General features: G+C 38.5%; 1 protein-coding gene across 2 annotated transcripts; it reads left to right on the top strand.

Moving 5' to 3' along the window:
- The first annotated feature begins 5,829 nt into the window (after positions 1–5,829).
- On the top strand, positions 5,830–22,459 carry LOC131163999 (uncharacterized). 2 transcript variants are annotated; one of them, XM_058120877.1, is made up of 3 exons: positions 5,830–6,222; positions 8,806–8,872; positions 22,009–22,459. In XM_058120877.1, exon 3 carries the CDS (start codon positions 22,012–22,014, stop codon positions 22,243–22,245), a length of 234 nt encoding a protein of 77 aa, XP_057976860.1. In that variant the 5' UTR covers positions 5,830–6,222; positions 8,806–8,872; positions 22,009–22,011; the 3' UTR covers positions 22,246–22,459. The 2 variants fall into 2 exon arrangements, with proteins under 2 accessions (XP_057976860.1, XP_057976859.1); XM_058120876.1 differs by lacking the exon at positions 8,806–8,872 and having other exon boundaries at positions 5,891–6,222.
- The last annotated feature ends 721 nt before the right edge of the window (positions 22,460–23,180 follow it).

Below are 23,180 nucleotides of genomic sequence, written 5' to 3'. Positions count from 1 at the left end.
TAATTTGTTTGCCTGTACGGCGGACACCAGCTGTGTTGGAGCACGTACCCGTGAACCAACGAATCTGAATTCCTGCTCTCTAGGAGGTATGAAAATTACTTCTTTCTGGAAACAATCAATGCTAGCGTGATTGGTAGCTAACCAGTCCATACCCAGTATTATATCGAACCCACACATATCAAACACAATAAGATCTGCTGGTAATACTTTTCCCTGAATCTCTATCGGATAGCCTCTAAGTATCCTCTAACATCTTATCACTGACCCTGATGGTGTAGCTACCGACAATGCTATATCTAATGATTGGGTCTCACTCTCAGATAATTTAACATAAGATGCAGAAATGAAAAAATGAGTAGCACCCGAGTCAAAAAGAACAATAACCGGGTATGATAAAACGGTAAATGTACCTATCACCACATCCGTAGCAGCCTTTGCATCACCTGGCATCAGGGCATATACTCGTGCTGGGGTAACATTCCTCTGCTGGCCACCCCGAGATGCCTGGTATCCTCCCCTAACTGCCTGATGTCCTCCCTGATAAGGCCTAAGAGCTGGGACCTGGTCCTGCTGACCTGGGCACTCACGCATCATGTGACCAGGTCTCCCGCAACGATAACACACACCCTTGCCTACCTGGCACTCTCCCAAATGATGTCTCTCGCATGTCTGACACACCGGGTAAGTCTGTGCACCCTGGTTCCCACGAGGTCCTGCCATCTGCCTCTAGTCTCCCCTATCACGACCACCTCTCCATGTACCCCTATTGGAGCCAGCCTGAAAACCCTGAGGTGCAGGCCTCTTCCTCTGACTCTGAGCTACTACACCCCTCTGAATGCCACTCTCAATAATCACAACTTTGTCTACAACCTCTCTAAATGTCTGAGCCCTGAAACCAATCACCTACTCAAACAGATTCTACCTCAACCCTTCTTCGAACTTCCTAGCCTTCTTCTCTTCATCAGGTGCTAGATGTGGAGCAAAACGCAACAACTCGACAAACCAAGCTGCGTACTGAGATACAATCATCTGCCCTTGTACCAAATGTAGGAACTCTACTGCCTTCGCACTCCGAACGATAGCAGGGAAATACCGCTCGAAGAACAAATCCTTGAATTGATCCCACGTCACTGGAACTGGAACTGGACTCTGCTCCTCTATCAGATGCTCTGCTCTCCACCAGCGCTTCACCTCCCCTGTCAGTTTAAAAGTGGCAAAAGCTACCTTTTGCTCATCCGTACATGGAAGCACCGCCAACATCTCCTCAATATCCTGGACCCAATTCTTAACTACAGTCGGGTCATCTCCTTCAACAAAGGATGGGGGCTTCATACTCATAAATTGCTCAATCAAACAACCACGCTCCCCAGAACTCCTGGCCATCTCAACCATCACCTGCTGAGTGACACTGCGCAGTACAACATCTATATCTCCTCCACCTATGCTAAAAGGTCCTAGCCTATCCTCCCCAGCATTCATGCCACTGCTTCCTAGGTCCATCCTAAAACAGAAAACACACTTAAATAGCTTATCTCCTATACGGACCTATCCTGCATCAACTCAAAATTAACTACCTTCCCTGACCTTACCCAATATCCGATCTTGTCACCTAGACACACGACCTGTCAATATTTTACTATCGTTTTCCTGAAATCGTCACCCCAGGAAAAACATAGAAACCACTATGAAAATCCTGTACCTAGACACAGAACAAACTCCAATCCTTTTCCTATACTCTGGTATTGTTTCTGCTGCACTCTAAAGTCTATAGAACCTAGCAAACCTAGGCTCTGATACCAAACTGTAATGACCTGCTTAATTAACTGATTTTTTTTAAAAAAACACTGTAACAATTAATATACTCTGATACCACAATATTAACCTAAGCAGCGAGAAGCAGAATCATATAAACATAACCATAACCATTATATACAATACAAAACCAATACCACTCAATACCAGAGTACTACATGTTTTCCCAATATACCCTCAGCTAGCTAGGGCAATACAAAAATCCTCCACTATACTCACTTTGCTGACAGGGCACTATAGACGCCCCTCTATTTGCGAGCTTGATCTGCTCACCTACCTGGATCACCTGAAAAATATTTCAACACTGAGATGAGCCAACGCTCAATAAGACGAAATATGCTATTACTAGTGTGTGGCAAATGAGTTACTATGTATCATGAAATTTGTTTTCATATAAACATGATTAACTGAATACGAAAGTACCGTACAAATAATAAAATACTCCATCCCTTTTCCCTATTACTTAACATAACAGTATTATGGTTATAACTCAAAGTACTTCTAGTGTACATAAGTATGGTCCCTGTTTTTGTAAATCCGTACATATGTAATAGTAACCGAAACTGTTCCCTGTGGCTATCTGTGTGTCATGACTGCCCCCCCTCATGACAGGGTTGTGCGGCCCGTAGGCTAGATTTACCTTGGCTGACCAACCAGGAATAAATCATTGTACTCTAAAGGTCGATCTGCCCACCTCAACCCATATCTGGATGGGGAGCCTAACCTCTTCAAGGGCCTAGGTGAAAGACCTTACCACGTATTATCTAAATAGGTGGTTGCACTAATAAAGTAACATAGTATCTGTAGCGACAGTACCGTGCTCTGTAGCTGCAAGTCCAAAAAGGTCTGATATCATATAATATATTTCTATATATATATAACTATCTGATTTACCATGATTCTGCAGTACTGAATTAACTATGATGCTGCATAACTACACTGTAATTCATATATCGTAATACTGAGAACTGAATAATCATAACACTGAAACTGCATAATCATAATACTGATATTTGTGTAATCATGGTACTGAAATCCATATAATCATGGTACTAAAATCCATAAAATCATAGTACTGAAATTCACATAATCATGGTACTGAAATTCATAAAATCATGAAACTAGCATTCGTAAAACATATACCCGTACCATAATCATAATCACAAGCCATACCATACATAAATACATAATTTTCATGATTAAATAAGCTGTATAGTATTTTAAGAAATACCTAGCATAGCATATTTCCCTTACCTGACTACTGGAAAGTCCTTAAGGAATACTAGCCTAACAGCCGCAAGGCCTCCTACAAAACACCCTGAAAATAATATATGCCAGAACATAACATTAGTATTTCTCCGCCTACATTATTTTCCATAACTGCCATGAGGCCAAAAAAGGTCTAAAAGACCTTACCCTGAATTTGGGATGAAATTCAACTATGTTTTCCCGACGATCCGCCCTGGCAGATTTGCAGAGAATTCTGCCAGGAGTGTCGTGGTAGCTTCGTATTGTCGATCCGGTGACTGGTGGGGCCGGAATCGAAGAGAGAAGCAAGAGGGAGACGCAGAGAGAGAGAGAGAGAGAGAGAGAGAGAGAGAGGCGCGGTGAAAATGATAAAAATCCCGAGTTTCCACTATTTATAGGGCCAAGTTCGTCGACGAGACACGTCACCTCGTCGACGAGTCTTTCATAAAATTCGTTGACGAAACCCTGTATTCGTCGAAAAATTTAGAATAGCCCGAACCGTCTCTCGGTATTTTCTCGTCAACGAAGCCCTGTGTTCGTCGATGAAATCCTTTATACCTTCGTCGACGAAACCCTGTGTTCGTTAACGAAGTCTTGAAAATTTTCTGAAATTTTTATTTCCCTCAAAATGCAATGTCGTCGACAAAGTCTACGACCTCCTTCTGTTTCTATATCCATTTTCTCTCCCTCTTATTATTATTAAAATGCTATTATTCTTTGGGTCACTACACTTTATATTTTGAAGTCTTCTAAGAGATGGATGGTTGTGAATACTGATTGGATATATCTAAATATGTGAATATAGGTGGATTAAAAGTTGATTTTGGTATATAGAAAGAAGTAGAAAACTCTGGTATTATATTGTTGGAAGATTATATTTATGTTTTCCGCTACATAAATGATATTAGAATGTTGGCTAGCAAGTAAATGAATGGATTAGTAGCACTCCGGGCCCACTTAGAGGGTCAGGGCATTACAACCAACTTAACATATCTCTCTATATAGCAACGCAAATGTGGCACTACCCCAACTATATCTGAACATTATATCCAAGTCATTGAGGAGAGGTAGGAACATCGATAAGGCATAGTATTGCAACTTGTTGACGAACAATAAGTCGCATATGAATTGTAATATGTACGCTCGAGTGCACTACACTACTTGCTCCTCTAATGCATTATTATCAAGCCTTGATAGGTCGTTGTCCATCTATGCCATCAACAAGGAGAAGCCAGATCGTCCACTCTGGATAGTGGGGGGTTCACATCTAAGGAGTCTAAAACAAAGGCTGGACCATTCCTTCTGTGTCGTGCTTGTAACAATGTCGTCATCTATTGGTAATCCTGTAATGATGGTAACATCTTGCAACATTACTATCGCCTCACCGCAGGGAAAGTAAAAGATGTGAGTCTCAGACCTCTAGTGCTCTAGCAATGTGCTAATAAAATGGTAATCAAGCCGAATATACCGAATTTGGTATAGTGGATAGAAACCTGCTTGTAGAATCCACAAAATGATCCTAGGATCAGCTCGCCACTACATCTCTAATGTGGTGCACACTAACACCCTTTAAAGGTGTCAGAATGATTCTCCTCTCATGCCCTATGAGAGGGATGAAGAGCCCCCAACGTCAAGAGCGAAGGATCGGTCAGACCGGTATCCATGTTATGGAAACATATGGAAAAATAAACGTATGCTTAGTCAAGATATTTATTAAGTATTAGAGAATTTGTTTTAAATATACCATAATCTATATCAAATGAAATGAATGTACAAAATCAAAGCAAAAACTAGAAATTAGTGAAAACATTTATTAACAGCGTCGTCACTGACCTTTGAAAGAGAGCAGTTGGAAAAGTAAATCATTGAAAACATTCACTTAACATATGAAGGTGGTGGGGGAGGTTGTAGGAGAAAGGAAGAAGAAAGGAGAAGGATAAATGGCAAGTGGAAGGGGGGGGGGGGAGGGAAGGGGGGTCGGGGAAGGAAGTGCACAAATGGGAGGAAGCCACGTCGTTGTGTGTCGACTTTCCAAAAGTCAATTATGGTTTTATTTTTTTGTTCTTGTTTTTATTTATTTTTTATTTTTTTTTTGTGCAGTGACCTTGAGAAGGAGGGTGCATGAGTGCAAAACCGACTTTTAAAAATTCAATTATGAATTTCAACTTTTATTGTTTTTCTCCCATTTTCCACCTCGAGAAGAGAGTGTGGGGCAAGGGGAGCAACACAGGGTAAGAACCAACTTTTTTAATATATTTTTTTCATGCTCAAACCGACTTTTAGAAAGTCGGTCAAGTTCAGTTGTGTAAATATATCCCTTTTTTTTTTACATAGGAACTCCAGCCACCAACAAGCCCTTCAAACCCTTTAGTGCGACACCAAATTTATGGATCAGCGTCCTCCGCCCTTAGGTCTCGCTGATCAGGGTAAAGTCCGAATGCGGTCACGACTTCTGTGCATCAGTTGGACGTTCGGTCAACCCGACTTCCGGGACACATCTCCATTACCATCCACGATCCCCACTGACTCATAAAGAACTCCCACCATCTACGGTCCCCGCTGGCTTATAGAGTGAACTTTCATCATTCACAGTCTCCGCTGGCTCACAGAGTAAATTCTCACTATTCACAAGTATTGCTGGTTCCGTGAGTGTATCTACCTAGAATTGAACTCCCGATGCTCCTTCTTACTTGCTGATGTCTTTTCACCGCGTCATGTCGTGGGGCCAAATATTACCCTACATTTGTGTGTGTGTGTGTGTGTGTGTGTGTGGGTATGTTTTTTTTTTATTTAAATATTTCCATTAAAAACTCCCATTTTCTCTCATCCCCGACCTCTCCCCGGTACTCCTGTCTCTCTCTCTCTCTTCCTCTATTGTGCACTCCAATTGTCGATCCAGACGTCGAACGAGAACAGGAAGAAGACGAAGCAGAAGAAGAATGAGAAGAGTCTTGGAACTCTATTAAATTAATGCAATATCACGCGGTTGAAGGACTTGATCTTGAATTTTGCTCTTAGATTTCTTATTCGATTGTTATTTTTTAAAACCTTTTCTCGTCGAGTTCCGTTTTCCAATTGCTCGCGAGAGTTTTAGGGTTAGGGCTTGCAGAATGAATTGTGTGTTTTGATCCGAGGGTCTTCGACGGAGCTTCGATTTCGAAGGTATTGGAAAAATCTTCCTCCATTTTGTACTTTGTCTGCTGATTTAATAAAATTGTCTTTAATCCCAAAAGAAAATGTTAAGTGACATCAGGCATGTATGCTTGAGTACCCAATCTGCAGAACACTGAGTGAGAACAAGAGCAACAAATTGTGAAATTATCTTATGCTGCACTGCAATAGTTTTAATGCTGCGGATGTTACTATGCTCTGCAATTGGATGCCATGTTAAGAACGGATTTCTAACATGTCAATTGTGCTGTTAAGTTTTCTAACTCGGTGTGGGCTTGGGATTGAAACTCTGGACTGATAGGCACAGCTATAATGAGCATTTCGCATGTAAATTTATTGGGTATTCTCTTGTTTGATCCTATTGTTGTGATGCCATTTTGGGTTAATTTGATCTGATTTAACTACCCAATGATCTGCCAAATGCACTTTACCTTGGCACGCATGGTATTTCGAATAATGCTGCAGAATTCCATGTAGAGTTGTTTTGTGCATTAGAATAGTTGCAAAGAATGAGAAATGATCAATGGCATCTGATTGTACTCTGTCATTTACATTATTAGATAAATACAGCCAATATATGAAATGCTTGCTTTCTATATTTAGTTGCTTAATCTTCTGTTTTGGCTTACAACAGTTTTTCTTTTCCGATTGGATTTGTGATTTTAATCCTTTATTGATCATCGCAGTTAAGCCTTTATTTGGATTTCTCACTCCCTACTCCCTAGTTCTTGCTAGCCATTTATTATTTTATATATAGTAGTGATCAGCAATCCTTCACTATGCATGATATGCACAGAACTGAGATGAAAGAAATATTCAATGTTAAAATTACTTCTTTGTTAGGCTCTGGATTTGTTTCAGATTCCAATTTGGATAGGCTGGCTGAGGCCAATGGTATTTTTCATGCTTTGCCAAGCCCAGCTTTTGAATTTGCATTCCAATTATTGAATGTTAATTTTTTATCCAAAAAATTATAGGAGAGTAAAAGATCTGTTTGGGTTTCAAGTTGTCTGCCATTTCTTATGTTACTAGATTCTCACTGCTGCCATCATCAACTATTTTTTTATTTTATATATTTCAAATCTCTCATATATATTTTTTTCATTACTATTATTATTTGATTTATATTTATAATTTTTTCAAACGATTCCCCCCCCCCCCCCCCAAATTATGTTTTCTGGCTAGTGCCTCCCTTTTCTTGATACATTGTTGAAAGTCATGCCCTATTCAACCCATGGTGTAGTGGACTCTTTACCCTGTTTTATGGCTCAAAGCACCTCAAAATAGCTTCTTTGCTAAGAGGTAATCTGCTTCCTAACAAAGGGCATTAAGTTAGATGGTTGACAATTGATGCAAGGAACTTCCATGTTAATTAACAATAATAAATCATTCTACAATAGGATCTCCAATTTATTGTTCACCTTTGTGGGAAGTTAAACCTTCTATTTATGTTGCTTTATTGCAATCAAGATAAGGTTTCCATATCCTTTTCAATAGGGGGCTCCCAGTTTCAGTGCTGGTGACATTTTTGTAGGGTCGGTGCTTCATTTGTCACTCTTATTGAGGTTGGTTTGATTTAAAATACTTCATGAATCTTCTATTTTATAGACTCCTAATTCTGTACTTAACCTTCTATAGTTTTCTGAAAGCAAATGAATCTGCTCCAAGGGCTGCATGTTGTTTGTTTTCCTTCAATTGTTACATACAAATATTAAAAAGAAGCTGGATGTTAATGTTTTCTCATTTTTTGGTGTTTCAATTCCCTGTTTTCGTACCCCAAGAATTATGGTGTGACAATTTTAGCTGGATTTATTAATTCAGGTTGACTTATAACAGCTGGATCAATTGGTAACTTATGGCCATTCAAATATTTATTTGTATAGCAATGTAATGCATGTGATACAGTGATACTGTCTCCTGGTTAATTTCCCAACTTCAATTTAAATGACATTTGTGGATTATTTTAATTACCCCTTCTGGTTTCTTGCCTTCAATAATTCACATGGTTGGGGATGAGTACAGATGAGCATTCTAACTTATCCTTTAAAAATGTAATAAATCCAGCAAAATTTGATAATATCACAACATCATATTTAGCATTTGCTTTGTATGGAGTGCTTTATTTTGTCTCTTGTAGCCTTGTTCATTGTTGGCTGCTTCAGCTTGTTTGTAATCCATGGTTTTGTTTTACAATTGATTTACAGTAGATTTGGTCATTGTCATCATGACAAATTTCTTTTTAGCAATCTGCTGGTAATATGCTGTCTTTAATTTTAACATTGTTTTATTTTTTTTTTTAAGGGTACACCTTTTTCATTTTCCAAAGCAAATACACTTGATTTCTATTAGCTTTGTTCATTGTCAGCTGTCTATAATGCATGGTTTTGTTTTACAATTGGTTTACAATAGGTTTGTTCATTCTCATCACCACAAATTTCCTTTTAGCGATTTACTAGTAACATGCTGTTTCTATTTTAACCTTGGTTTTTTGGGTACTTTTACTTCTGTTCATTTTCCATATCTTGATGTAAACGACATTAATAGGATTTATTCTATTCTCTTTTTATTTGATAGTGTTTATACCACTACCCTAAGTGCCATCAAGGTTGGTGGTTCCAGTTGTATTAGTCCCTCTCCAGAGGTAAGTTTATACCCATCCTTGAGGGAAATTATTTTTTTCTTTTTTCAGGTGATCTTTATTTGTGACTACTTTACAAAAGCTCCGCAATGACTAACTTGTATTTGTTTGAAAAAGTATATTTTGGTCTTGTTCAGTGTTATTTATTAAAATGCTGTTCACTTAATGCTTGTAATTCTTTTCCCTCCTATTGGAAAACAAATTTCATATTACATAATTTTTTTTTGATGGATTTATATTTATAAAATTTTCGTTCAGGTGTATCTATTGTAGTTATGGTATGCTTAAACATAGATAATAACCTTTTGATAAGACAAAAGAAGTTGGTAGCAATAGAGATCCATACAAAGAACATGCAATGTGCAATATCTTGGTGGCACCTTTTTACATCCCATTTTTTATGAAGATACATGCAAAAAAAAATCTCTGACTGAAAGGTATATCATGGATTTCTATTTGAAAAGAAAGAACATCTACTGCCTAGAATATTTACTTTTGGCATGATGTGTGGCTGCCTTTCCTTCCATCTACGGCTTGGCTTGTGACAAAAATGCCCGCATCAATCGGCATCTCCAAATCACTGGTTAAGGAATTTTCTAGAATATTCCTGCTAGAGGTTATATATGTCTTTGTGTTATTATTATTGAGTGTGTTAGTATGTTAATTGGTGAGAGTTAGTAAAGGTATTATTGTCATTAGAATGCATTTAATTTGTATGGTAAATAGAGGGATAGACCCATTTTCAAGTTAGGTCATTCATTTTAATCAAATCTTAAACATGCTATTAGAGCATTATCCTACCTAAACCATATTTCCTTCATCCGTCACCGGAAAACACCATTCCTGCGGCTGTTCTTCCCTAATCCACCTCCATCCCATACTAAATAACAAAAGACTAGCCAAATACCCATAGTCAAACCCACCTTGGTGACCCACCCCACAAAATCCCATCGCTGGAGGGCACTCCATGTGCCCCCACTCGCCGGCCAAATGTAGGCAGGGCCAGCCCCATGCGCCAGCGCGTGAGTGAAATTTTCGCCACTTTTTTTTCCTTACACCATGTTCCGATTCCTTGTTTAGACTATATTTTCAAGCTGTTAGGCCATTTTTTTTGCTAAAAAATTTAACCTTTCTTTATCATGCACTCGCGGTATTTCCTTAATTTCTGTTCATGGTTTGCGAAGGCTTCCTAGTGAGTTTTTTAGAGTTGTGGCAGCGTTCGTACATTCAATTGTGAGGCTGTGGCAGTGCTATATCTGTTGGTGAGTTGTTCACCTCATCCGTTGTTGCGTTGGTGCTTCACATGGTTTGTGATTGTTCTAATTATTGACTGTTCTTCTTGTTTTTGGTGTGGTTGCTGATTTGTGAGTGCTGTGGCAGCGCTATATCTGTTGGTGAGTTGTTCACCTCATCTGTCATTGTGCCGGCGCTTCTCACATAGTTTGTGATTGTCCCGATTAGTTTTGATTGTTCTTCTTGTTTTTGGTGTGAAAGCTAATTTGTGAGTGTTGGGATGGAATCTATGAATCCCAAAATCGCTGCCATGAATAACAACTCAAAAGTTAGATGGAAAGAACTATGTTCAATGGTCTAAAGTTGTTCGGATTTATTTAGCAGAATTAGGGGAATCTGACTACTTGCTCCAATCTGATTCTTATGAGAAGAGAAAATACGCTTGGGTTCAGAAAGATGCCTTGATTGTTTCCCTTCTATGGAATTCGATGGAGCCGCAAATTGCACAGATGTGTATGCATCTAGATACGTGCAAGGAGATTTGGGATTATGTCAAACTTCTATACTCTAGTGCCGTTACACATATTTATGATTTATCCCAGGAGTACTTTCAGTTATAACCAAGAGATAGGAGCATTGCAGATTATTTTGGAGAGATGAAGCGTATTCATGAGGAGCTTAAAGTTGTGCAACCTATAACTGCCAACGTTTGTGAGATGCAGAAGCAGAGGGAGTAGATTACAGTTCTTTGTGTTCTAGCAAGCTTAAGACCTAAGTTTGAGGCAATTCGGTCTAAGATTCTTAGTAGTGCCAAGTTGCCATCATTTGCTGTTGTTTATTCTCATGTCCTTCTTGCTTCCTTTAGCACACATTCTCCTGATCTTGCATCCAGCTCTGAGAGGACAACCTTTGCTACACAGAGTGATTCTAGTTCTCTACCAAACAATCGAAAAAGTTATCACAGTGGTTCAAGTGGTTGTAATGGTAGAGACGGACGAGGTAGAGGTACTCCTCACAAGTGCTGTTATTGTGGACGGAATAATCATACTATTGAGCGGTAATGGGATCTTTATGGCAGACTTGACATGTTGCCAATGCAGCCATCACTAACTTCACACCTTTGGGGGCAGCTGATGCAGCCACCACCGAATCCTCACCTTTGGGGTCGAGTAGGGGGCAATGTAATGTGTCTATGTCAAAGGAATAGTATTCCAAGTTCCAACAGTACCAAGCATCACAAAAAGTTTCTCTTCCCATTGCATCTCTCATCTAAACATGTAATCACATGGTATGCCTGTCATCCAGTCCTTCTAGTCCTAGTCATTGGGTCATAGATTCCGCTGTCATTGATCATATCATAGGTATACCTAGCTTTTTCTCCACTCATCAATATCCTAAAAATTTACCTTGTGTTACTCTTGCTAATGGATCCACTACTGTTGTCAAGGGGATTGGGACTGTAAATCCCACCTCTTCTATTTCTCTTATTTCGATTTTATGTACTCCCAAATTTCCTTTCAATCTTATATTTGTTAGCAAAATTACTAAATCCATGAATTTTTTAGTGACATTCTTCCCTAATTCTGTGGTTATTCAGGATTTGAAGATGAGGAAGACAATTGGCGGAGGGCATGAAGTTGGTGGACTCTATCACTTTGAGCCGCTATCTCCTTCTACTGCCTGCACTACTGCTGCCACACCTTTCCAAATTCATTGTCACTTGGGTCATCCTTCATTGGAAAAGTTAAAATGTCTTATTCCTAGTTTGAGTTCTATGTCTACTCCCGATTGTGAGTCTTGTCAATTGGGAAATCACCATCGTGTTTCATTCTTTTCCCGGGTCAATAAATGGGTTGCAAGCCCTTTTATGTTAGTTCATTCAGATGTCTGGGTCCTAGTAGGGTTGTGTCCAAGTTGGGTTTCTGGTACTTTGTAACCTTTGTGGATGATTATTTAGGAATGACTTGGTTATATTTGATAAAAGATTGTTCTGAGTTATTTCATGTATTTTGTGCCTTTTGTTCTGAAATAAAACTTAATTTGGTTTGCCAGTTCGAATACTTCGCAATAATAATGCTAAAGAGTTTTTTAGTGCACAATTCACTATTTATATGACTCAGTTTGGTATTGTTCATCAATCATCTTGTGCCCACACTCAACAAAATGGGGTTGCAGAGCGGAAAAATAGACATCTTCTTGAAATCACTCGCGCTTTGCTTTATCAAATGCATGTCATCCTCTGTTCTTAGAAATAAAATTCCCTACTCCATTCTCTTTCCTAATTCACATTTATTTTCTCTTCCTCGTATATTTGGGTGTGTGTCCTTTGTTCATCAACTAACTCTTGGAGTGGATAAGTTGGATCCTAATGCTATGACATGTGTTTTTTTGGGCTACTCATATACTCAAAAGGGAGATTGTTGTGATAGTCCTATGCTGCATCGCTTCTTTGTTTCTATCAATGTCACCTTCTTTGAGTCTACACCTTACTATGCCCAGTCACTAAGCGCTTCTGAGCTCAATGAGTCTCTTCTTTTGCCTAATCTTCTAGATTCTACATAACTGTCCTTGCCTAACAGACCATCTGAGTCTCCATGTAGTTTGAGTCCTTCTCATCGCCTTGATCATCCTAATTTGTAGGTGTATTCATGACGATGACTCCAAGGAAGAGAGTCCCCTCTAGCTTCTACTACCACACCTTTGGTTTCCTCATCTGATGATCATACTTCCCCTGATTCTGATCCTCTTATTTCTGTTTGAAAAGGTAAACGCGCATGTACTCAACACCCCATTTCCAACTATGTTTCTTATGACTCCTTATCACCCTCCTATTATTGTTTTATCACTGTTCTATCATCTTCTATCCTTCCTAAATCTATTTCAGAAGCCTTAGCCCATTCAGGGTGGAGGGATGCTATGCTTGAAGAGATGAATGCATTACATGACAATGGTACTTGGGATTTAGTACCTCTTCCTTCTAACAAGTCTATGGTTGGTTGTCACTGGGTTTACATTGTGAAATTCAACCCCGATGGTTTTGTGGCTCATCTAAAAGCTTGTCTTGTTGCTAAGGGATACACTCAGGCGTACGGTCTAGATTATTCTAATACTTTTTCTCTGATTGCCAAACTTACATCAGTACGTCTGTTCATCTCCTTGGCTGCTACTTGTCGCTGGCCTTTGCATTAGTTAGATATGAAAAATGCCTTGTTTCATGTTGACCTTGAGGAGGAGGTTTATATGGAGCAGCCACTTGGGCTTGTTGCTCAAGGGGAGTCAAGTTTAGTTTGTTAGCTCAAGAAGGCTTTATATGATTTAAAACAGTCTTGCAAAGCATGGTTTGGTTGTTTCAGTGTTGTAGTACTTGGGTTTGGTCATCAATGATGTGTTGTGGATCATTCCGTGTTTTATCGTCATACTTCATTGGGTAGGATCCTTCTTATTGTTTATGTGGATGATATTGTTATTACAGGTGATGATAATAGAGGTATTCAGAGTCTCAAAACTTTTTTCTATAGACTAAGTTTTAGACCAAAGATTTGGGACCATTAAAATACTTCTTGGGTATAGAAGTATCTAGATCTCGTATTAGAACTGTTGTGTCATAAAGGAAGTATGTTCTTGATTGTTGGATGAAATTGGCTTGTCATGGATCCTAACAAGAAGTTAATGTCGAATATGGGTGATTTGCTGCCTAATCCTGGACAATACTAGAGACTTGTTGGAAAGTTGAATTATCTCACAGTTATTTGGCCGGATATATCATTTGCAACAAGTGTTTTGAGTCAAGTTTTAGATTCTCCAAGGACAAGTCATTGGGATGCAGTAATTCGCATCTTGAGATATCTTAAAGGTGCACCTGGTAGAGGTCTTTTATATCGTGATCGGGGTCACACTTATATCCCGGGATATACAAATGCAGATTGGGCTGGATCGCCTTCTGATCAGCGATCCACCACTGGGTATTGTTTCTTGATTGGTGGTAATTTGGTTTCTTGGAAAAATAAGAAACAAATTGTGGTGTTAAGGTCAAGTGCTGAATCAGAATATAGAGCACTCACACTGCCTGGGAACTTGTTTGGTTGAAGAACATGTTGGAAGAATTGAGTTTTTCGCATTCTCAGCCTATGAAGTTGATGTGTGATAATCAACTGCTCTTCATATTGCCTCTAATTCAGTCTTTCTTGAGCGGACAAAGCATATTGAAGTTGATTCTCACTTTGTTTGGGAGAAACTTGTGCAGAAGCTCATGACAACCGCTTCTGTGAAGTCGGACAGGCAGCTTGCTAATTTGTTTAACAAAGCATTTGGGGGGGGGGGGGGTGCTCGTGTTAAATTCATTTGTAACAAGTTAGGAGCTTATGACATTTATGCTTCAGCTTAAGGGGGAGTGTTAGAGGTTAAATATGCCTTTTAGTATTATTATTATTGAGTAGATTAGTATATTAATTAGTGAGAGTTAGTAAGGCTATTATTGTCACTAGAATGTATTTAATTTGTATAATAAATAGAGGGAGAGACCTATCTTCAAGTTAGGTCATTCATTTTAATCAAATTTGAACAATTCCTTTTACTAGGAATGTGACACATTGGGAGCTTTAGGCACTCTCAGACTTCTACAGTGAGCTTTATAATTTTTGCTACCAAAATATCCCCAACAAACCAAAATGGGCTTGGAGAGAAACAGTGTTTTCACTATTAGATCTTTCTGCAAGAAGCTCTCCCCAATGGCAACAAATCGCAACAACTCCCCTTGGATTCATATTTGGAGGACAACAGCCCTTCAAAGGTTGCCTTTTTTGCTTGGGAGTTTTCACTTGGAAATATTTTACCCTAGACAATCCACAGAAAAGGGGGTCTACAGTTACAAATAGATGTCTTCTTTGCTTGGTTGATACAGAATCGGTCAACCACATTCTTCTCCACTGCCTTTGACAAGGAATTTGTGGTATATGGCTGTATCTGACTAGACATCAGTGGACTGCTGCAAACTCTATGGAAGGGGAGATTCAGGCTTGGAAAGGAGAAGCGAAAGGCTTTGAATCTCATCCCTCTCGCAATCTTGTGGTGTGCTTGGAAAGAAAAACACAAGCGAGCCTTCAAAGATACAGTTACGTTGCTTCGGATTTGCAAAGAGCAGTGGATTGCTGTTGTTTCCAGCTGGCTTAGTGGACAAATTGTTAACGATCATGTAGTTCTTGATGTTTGTGACATTCTACGAAGTGGTTGACATTTTGTACCACGGGATGGCATCCCCTTGATGCCCAGCTAATAAAGTTTCTCTTTACTAATCAAAAAATAAATAAATTTAAAAAAGCTCATTTAGTTCCCACTACTTGGTGAGCATACCTAACGATTCTAACCCAAGCCACACATGGGTTTGCAGCTTGAACCAAATGAAGGACACTTCATTTGACTTTAACAGTTTCAGAATCTAGTCACTAGATGTGCACAAGAGTGATGGACCAATAGTGTGACCTAGTGGAGCTTTTGATAAAGTAATAGTAGCTGCGCAACAGTGTTGCTGGTGGTACAATGGTGGAAGTGGTGGCAGCTCTATGATGTAGGTAATCCTTTATTTTTTGGGGGTCAAGGAGATGCCAGCCCAAGCTATAGGAAATCAACCACCCTGAAGGGTGTCACAAAAATAAAAAATTACACTGAAATAATACAAGTCCACTATGCCAGCTAGTAACTGAAATAAACCGCTGCTCTTTGCTGAACTGAAGCTATGAGATTGAATTTTTCAAAACTCTCCAATTCCTCTCTTTCTAAACACAACAGAAAATTGCGAGAGAAATGAGTGATAAAGACTTCCTATTTTCCTTTGTTGCCTGAATCCCTCTCCAGGCGCAAAGCTCCCCTCCCATACAGATAAGGTTCAGTAGTAAATTTCAAAGATTTCTGTTCTTGGGGGTGGGGGGGGGGGAGAAGGATGTGCTCAGCTGATTCTGCCTCAACCATGCATAGGGCGCATCTGTTGGCAACGGAGAACCCTCTTCTCTGCAAGTTGTCCATGGTATAACACTAGGTAAAATGGCAAGGGTAGCAGTGGTAAAATTCATGTTTTTTTGTAAGTTTTCTCAGAATGATTTCAAAATCCATCCAGAAATCCTTCCTTGAAAAGTTGCATTCAAATGCATCCTTGCTGATTTATTACTGTTCCTCATGTATAGACATATTTAATCATCCATACCCCATCATCTTACCTTTGTTTAACTCGGCCTTGTATTTTTTTTTTTTTTTTGTTATAGTTCCTGCTTGTAATATATTGCCAGTCATAATTGTTATGAATAGAAAAAAGTAATCATTATCACCAACCACTACATGGTTTTCCAGCACATTAAGAAGTATACATATCCTGAATTTGCCTGACTCTGTTCCTGCCAGCATCTTCATTCTTTTCTATGAGCCACATACAATTGCCAGGGTATTCCATCATATAAAGTAGTAATTACTGTCTATTGTTGTATTGAAGTCACACATGGGGAGTTTACAGCAGTTAAAAATCCCAAGCTTAACATCAATTCTTTTTTCTTCACCTCTAAACCCTATTGCCCATGTAGTTTCTCCTAACAATTCTATTCTTTAGAAGCTTACAACTAGCGGGGGAAAAAAAATTTTAATTGAAAAAGAAGATATATTCATGGTAAAGGAAAGAGTGTACAGAGAAGAGAATAAGATCCTCCTATAAAAAGAAGAAAACCAAAATAGACTAAATAACCATCATAAAAAAAGTTATAAAGCCACCACCTAGTATCTTTGAAGATCTGAGAAAGGCACCTCTTTGAAACAGCCTGCTGCAAAAGACCAAAAGGAAGCCAAGTACTGAATCCTATACCAAAGCAAAGTACCAAAATTCCTCTTCTTTGGAAAAATAAGATCATTCCTTTCCATCTGAATTTCCCATAAAACTGCAAAGATGCTTATCGACGAAACTAAATCATCTCCACTCTTCTCAAAACTTGTAAAAGAGATGTGTGATAATTCCTTCATTGCGTCCAGGCAAACCAATTCTCACCAAAAACAGCAAATAACTTATTCTAAATTCCCCAAGAGAAAGAGCAATGCAGTTTCTGAGCTGTCAACAAACAAGAAACAAACATCCAAAGACGATGCCTTCAAAGGCCACCTACTCTACAACAAATTGTTGGTGTTAAGTCTAGAAAGAACTACCAAGCAAGTAAATGCCTTTATATTAGATGGGGCTTTAGCTTTCCAAATAAAACGATGAAGGTGAAAGGACTTAAAGGATCTGGTCAAATGATCAAAGAAAGATTTTGAAGAATAGCAACCTTAGGGATCCATGAGTCCAACAATCTCACATGAGAAATGACGGCCCTCTAACCAAAACTAAAAAGAGAATCCTGCCAGCTTCCTTGCATTTAGAGGCCTACGAATATGGAAATTTTAACAAGACGTAGAACATTTGAATTAAGGAAGGAAGCAATGACAATATTGTGTGCTAAAGAGAGACGATAAATGTGGAAAAGGGAAAGATCTTCTCGAAAAAGTATTTGAGACCCATTGCCCTCAACTGTTGTATGTAAAGAAAAATTAAAGTATAAATCTAAGCAATGTTAAACCTCAATTAATATCCCAACCATTAGAATGCATGACAAATTTACTTTTCTTAACTTTATGCTAGAGTGAGTTCTCCTCAAAGGGAAAATGCCACAGCAATTTACTCAATAAAGCTGCGTGTTCAGACATCAAATCCCCAAGACCCAAACCACCCTCCAGGTGAGATCCACACAACTCTTCCAATTAACCAAATTGTCTCTCTTCTCCCCTACGGACCAAAAGAAATGTCTCATTACTTCATCAATTTTCCTAGCTACTTGTACTAGAATCCTAAAAATGGACAAATAATAAAAAGGGATACTAAAGAGACAAACCTGGTTAAGGGTGATACAACCACATGGAGAAAATCAAGCACCTTTCCACACCCATCCAATGCTTAGACACCCTCTGCACCATTCGATCACAAAACCCGTAAGACCTAGGGTTGCCCCCCAAGGGAACTCCTGAATAAGACAAGCTCCATGCAAGAATACCATACCCAGCATAGGAAGCTAACTCCAAAGACGTGACACTACTAAGGTGAAGGACTTTCTAGGTAAATTCTATGGAATGAGCTCCTCGAAATTGAAGGTAATTTGGATTCCCCTAGGGTCTTCGGGGGTGATTTAAATATGGTCTAACACACCCACAAAAGAAGTGGCAGCACCTCAAAGACCGCAAGCATGAAATAGTTTCTCGACTTCATTAGCAAGAATGCATTCATTGGTCTTACTTTCATTGGAGGCAAGGTTAATTGGGGATCGCTAGAATGGTTTGCAGGATCAGATCGTAGAATCAGATCGACAAACAACCATACAACATGAATATTCACTTTTCTTTTTCAATAAATTCTTAACAAACAAAAGCTATAGTATCAAGCTAAGTTCAACCTTAAATGTCAGCATCCAGGCCACCATTTTTCTCATTGGTATCACTAAGACTACCATCAATGACTTAATCAAGTGCATCATTAAAATTATCACTATCATTATCATTAATATTGTTAAATGCATCAATGTGTTATTTACCGATCTTCGTTCTTAACATTTAGAGTTTGCACCACTTAATAATCACCAATGAACCAAAAAGTGAATTTTTCAGTCATAATTTCGTCAATATAAAATAAACCAAATCACTTCCTAAATTGTCCATTTAATGTATAAGTTATACAAGACAAAGGCTCAGCTTATATGAAAAGTATTTTAGTAAAGATTTTAAAAATATGAGAGAATATAGGATCTTGTGATCCTACCTCCATAGTACTACGATCCTACTACGGTCCTGCCAATTTGCAATACTAGGTAGGTCCAGGATTGTTTTAGTAAAGTAGGATCTTAGGATAATACGATTGTATGATGTGGATCACAATTTTAACAACCATGACTGGAGGCTTCTTTACTTGGTCTAACCCAAGGGAGGCTCCATCTTTTCTAGGATTGGTAGGTTCTTAATCTCTACGGTTGGGAAGAACATTTCCCTAAGGTCTCTCAAAGTCTTCTCCCAAGGCCTATCTCGGATCATTTCCCTATCCTGCTGGATATGGGTGGGATTAAGTGGGGGCTGACTTCTTTCCGATTTGAGAACATGCGGCTTAAGCATTATGGGTTTGGTGATCTGTTGAAGCAATGGTGGACTGCTCTCCACTTAAGTGGAGATAGGTGAAGCCAATCCAATGCCACCCATATCCAGCATTGCTTCACCAGAACACTAGAATGCCAAAAGTACAAAAATTATTGAATATAGGATCAACTAAATACTGATCATGCAATTATGTTCACTGTATCAACTCGGAAAATGGAACTCAATCAATTATGTATGTTCAATGAACATCAGAACACTGAAAATTATGTATATATCCCTGATGGCTTGGTGCATCAGATTTACAGAGTGGACAATCAGAGATGGAGCAGCCCAGGAATGAAGACAAAGAAGATTATAAAAGAAGGATCAGAAGAAGAAATTCGGATCAGCCACAAGCAAAGCAAGGGACAAACATCTCATAAACTATGGTTTAAAACAAACAAAAAATCTGTACAATAACTATTATAAACACGTAAATATGAGAGCGAGAGAGAGAGAGAGAGAGAGAGGGAAACAGAGATGCAAATCTTAAGGACCAGTTGAGTTCGCTCTCACCAAGCTGAAAAGTGTACTTTCTCACTTGATGTGTTGATGATTCTCTCCAATGTCTGAAAAAATACAAAATTTATAGTTTACACTGAAACCTGATGACATAGAGAGAAAGCGAGATGGAAAAGGGGGCTAGGGTTAGAAAATCTGACATTGATGAGGCGTGCATTTTTGAAGCTTGCTGAGAAACTGAGATCATTGGCTTTAGTCTCGAGTTCGCGTTGTAGGCTTGTAGTTCTTGAAGAACTGTCGCAAGAGGCAAGGGCAATTTGGATCAGCCACTGAACCACAAGCAACCAAGCAAGGTCACAAGTGTAAGACGCAGACGAATTCATTAATGGATGGCTTTGAAGATGGAAGCAGTGGCTGTCATCTCGAATCTCTGGATTAAGAATTTGTTAATTATTAAATTTATGCAATTAAAGTTATCATGAATACTCGAGTTTTTTGTTATTAACTTTTTTTAAAGAATAAACTTAAGACAATTAATGCAACTTTTGATGAATTGACAATAAAATGAGTTATAAATAAAATAATATAAAAAATTAGAGGATGAACATATAAAAATATATAATTTAATTTATTTTTATTGGACATCTCGAGATCAGATTCTGAAAAGAGTGACATAACTTGGGGCTGCTGTGTTCTGATAAGGGAGATAGGAATCCTCCATTGATCATGCAGCAAATGTGGGACAATTACCCTCACAAGGGCTTTCCCACTTACTCAGTTACACGGTTGCACACGCTTGCACTTGTTGGTGTTAAGTCTGTTGAACATAGATGCCATTCCTAACAGGAATTTCCTTATGCCACACATTGGTTAGAGAAGTGGATGATCCTTTTTTCTTTTTCTTTTTTTGGTATAATTTGATTCCATTACCAAACACTTGTCGACAAGACTTTTGTTTCTTTAGAAGTCTGTCCATGTTCATAGATCCACCGAAACTTGGAATAAAAATTTTGAAATAGTTTTAACATATAAATACCAGACACAATACTTAAAATTTAAAGAAATGAAATTTATTTTGGCTATTTGGTTTAGTATATTTCTAAAACCAAAACTGAGACCGGAAAACTGGTTTTGAATGATATGGGAAACCAAAACCAAAAACTGCAACCAAAAACCCGAACCAAAGTGTGAAACAGTTTGGTTTCGGTCCAGTCTTTTATTTTTCAGTAATTTTGTACACCCCTAGTCTGCATTGCTGCACTTAATGTAATTCATATGGTGCCCTTCAAATAAGTGCCATATGGTTCCAGCCCAAGAGTTTGTTTCTTTTCAAGCCTTTTACATAGAATACTGTGGACTTCCGGGACATCATCCTTCCATAAATTGTGAGTAATGAATATTTGCTTAAGCAATGGCAAATGTATGAATTAATTTTTTTTAAATATTAAGTGTAATGATGAATTGGTATCTTGGATTCCTGATGTGGAGCTTCATTGTCAAAATTTCTAGAATCTAGAGAATTTTTTCCCCTATCTATGAAATAAATATTTTAAATAGCGAAGCCTTTGATTTTGGAAATAAGAATCTTTTCTATTCAGTAATTGTTCAGTTTACATCATTTTGTGTCTCAATTTTTTTAGTCAAATTGCATTGCATCATGGACATGACAGTCAGTTACTGCATTCTTTTGTCTTCATTTTCTTGGGTAGCTCCCTGCGGTGTTATCATCGGCTGTAATGTTGCCATGCCAAACTTGCATAGGAAGGTTTATGCTTCTCTAATGCAAATGGAATTACATTAAGAACGTATTTTTAATGCAACAACCTCTTGTACATTTATTACAAAAGTGGGGTGGTTGGTGAAACTCTTTCTTCCATTTTCCATTCCTGTGTAGTTTAAAGTAGGCATATAATTACAATACTGTATCTTGGCTTGTCTGTGGTCAAAGCAGCATGCATAGCTTCTACAGTTTGCAGCATGCGTAGCGCCACATAGGTTCTATTACTTTGTGTTCCTGTTTTATTTGCGTATTTGGAAGATGGTGTGTGCACACACTTGTGCGGTCATAGCAACATTTCTGGCTTCTTCTGTTTATTCTAGTTTTGTTTGCCCAACCATTTGATAGCCCTCCCCCACTATCACAACACCTCCTAGTACCAACCGTAAAAACCCCTTGGTAAAGGCAGGATTTGATTGTTTCTAAAATCGAATCCATTTTGACTCTACTGGCAAGGTAGGTGGCTAAACTATTTATGTTGCAGGCAATGGGTTTGTGGACTTTACTGGAAGGCTTCCTGCTTCTTGCAAATGCATTTGCAATATTAAATGAGGACCGCTTCCTTGCGCCGAGAGGGTGGAGCTTCTCAGATTTCTCAGGAGGCAGGACAAAGTCTTTGAAGGGGCAGCTTATAGGTCTCATTTATGCAGTCCAGTACTTGAGAGTTCCTCTTATACTGCTAAACTCTATCAGTATTATTTTAAAACTGGTTTCTGGGTGATGTTTCATCTGGCAATGGACAGACATCTGCATGATTATTTTCTATCGTTATTGTGTTTCATCTTGGTTGGTTACTATGTATTTTTTTATTCTAAAGTAGTACCTTTTTAAGCTGGTTTTTGGGCCATTTAGTCTTGGCTGTTAATTGTTTCTCTGTACTTTCCACATATTTGAACTGGAGTGAATTAAAAATGCAGATGAGTTTTGGCAAGACATTGCTATTTCTCTGTGGGCATTGTTAGTTTTATCGTTTGATTGAATTGGCAAGAAGTTCAATATTTGGTCTGGAGCATTAGAGCAAGCTATTGTTAACTATAGGTCGCTTATACAGATTTAAAAGAAAATGTTTTCTTTGATTGAATTGACTAAGAAGCTCAACGTTTGGTCTCTGGTCAAGTTAAAGAGGCTTAAAGCTGTAAAGGAAGCTATTTGTTGACCATAAAAGTATTTTGCGTGATCTGTAGCTTTGTAGTTTTGGCATATTGAATTTTGTGGAGTTCTACTCTATTCTTTATTATTCAGGAATTTGATTGTTTGGATGTCATTAGTAATTTGCAGTTGAACCTGTTATTGCTTGAAGTTCATTATGAGTGACAAGCTTAAGTACCCCGATTAGGATCCTGATGTTTGTCTTTTAAAGGGAGAGGAGATATCTGCGGTAAAATGTATCTACAGTGACAAATAATTCCATTGTCGTCTGAACTAGAATTGTTTGAAGGACTGGTTTATGAGCATTTGTTGGTGCTTGGATGGCTTGTTGAATAACATCAAATGGGGATATAGTGTACAATTGTGCCTTGTTCAAAGTCATTTTCCTCTTGTAGCACATTTAGTGAAGTATGATCAGGCCACAGCAAGGGGAGACACATTTTCTGGTTAATTGCTTTGATGTTTCTCACTTTATGCTGTCCACTTGTTTCTCAGTTCCATCACCTC

Source organism: Malania oleifera, chromosome 9, assembly GCF_029873635.1.
Source record: "Malania oleifera isolate guangnan ecotype guangnan chromosome 9, ASM2987363v1, whole genome shotgun sequence".
Lineage (NCBI taxonomy): Eukaryota > Viridiplantae > Streptophyta > Magnoliopsida > Santalales > Ximeniaceae > Malania > Malania oleifera.
Note: the sequence above shows the minus strand (reverse complement) of the source record. Positions and strands in the feature narration are given on the sequence as shown.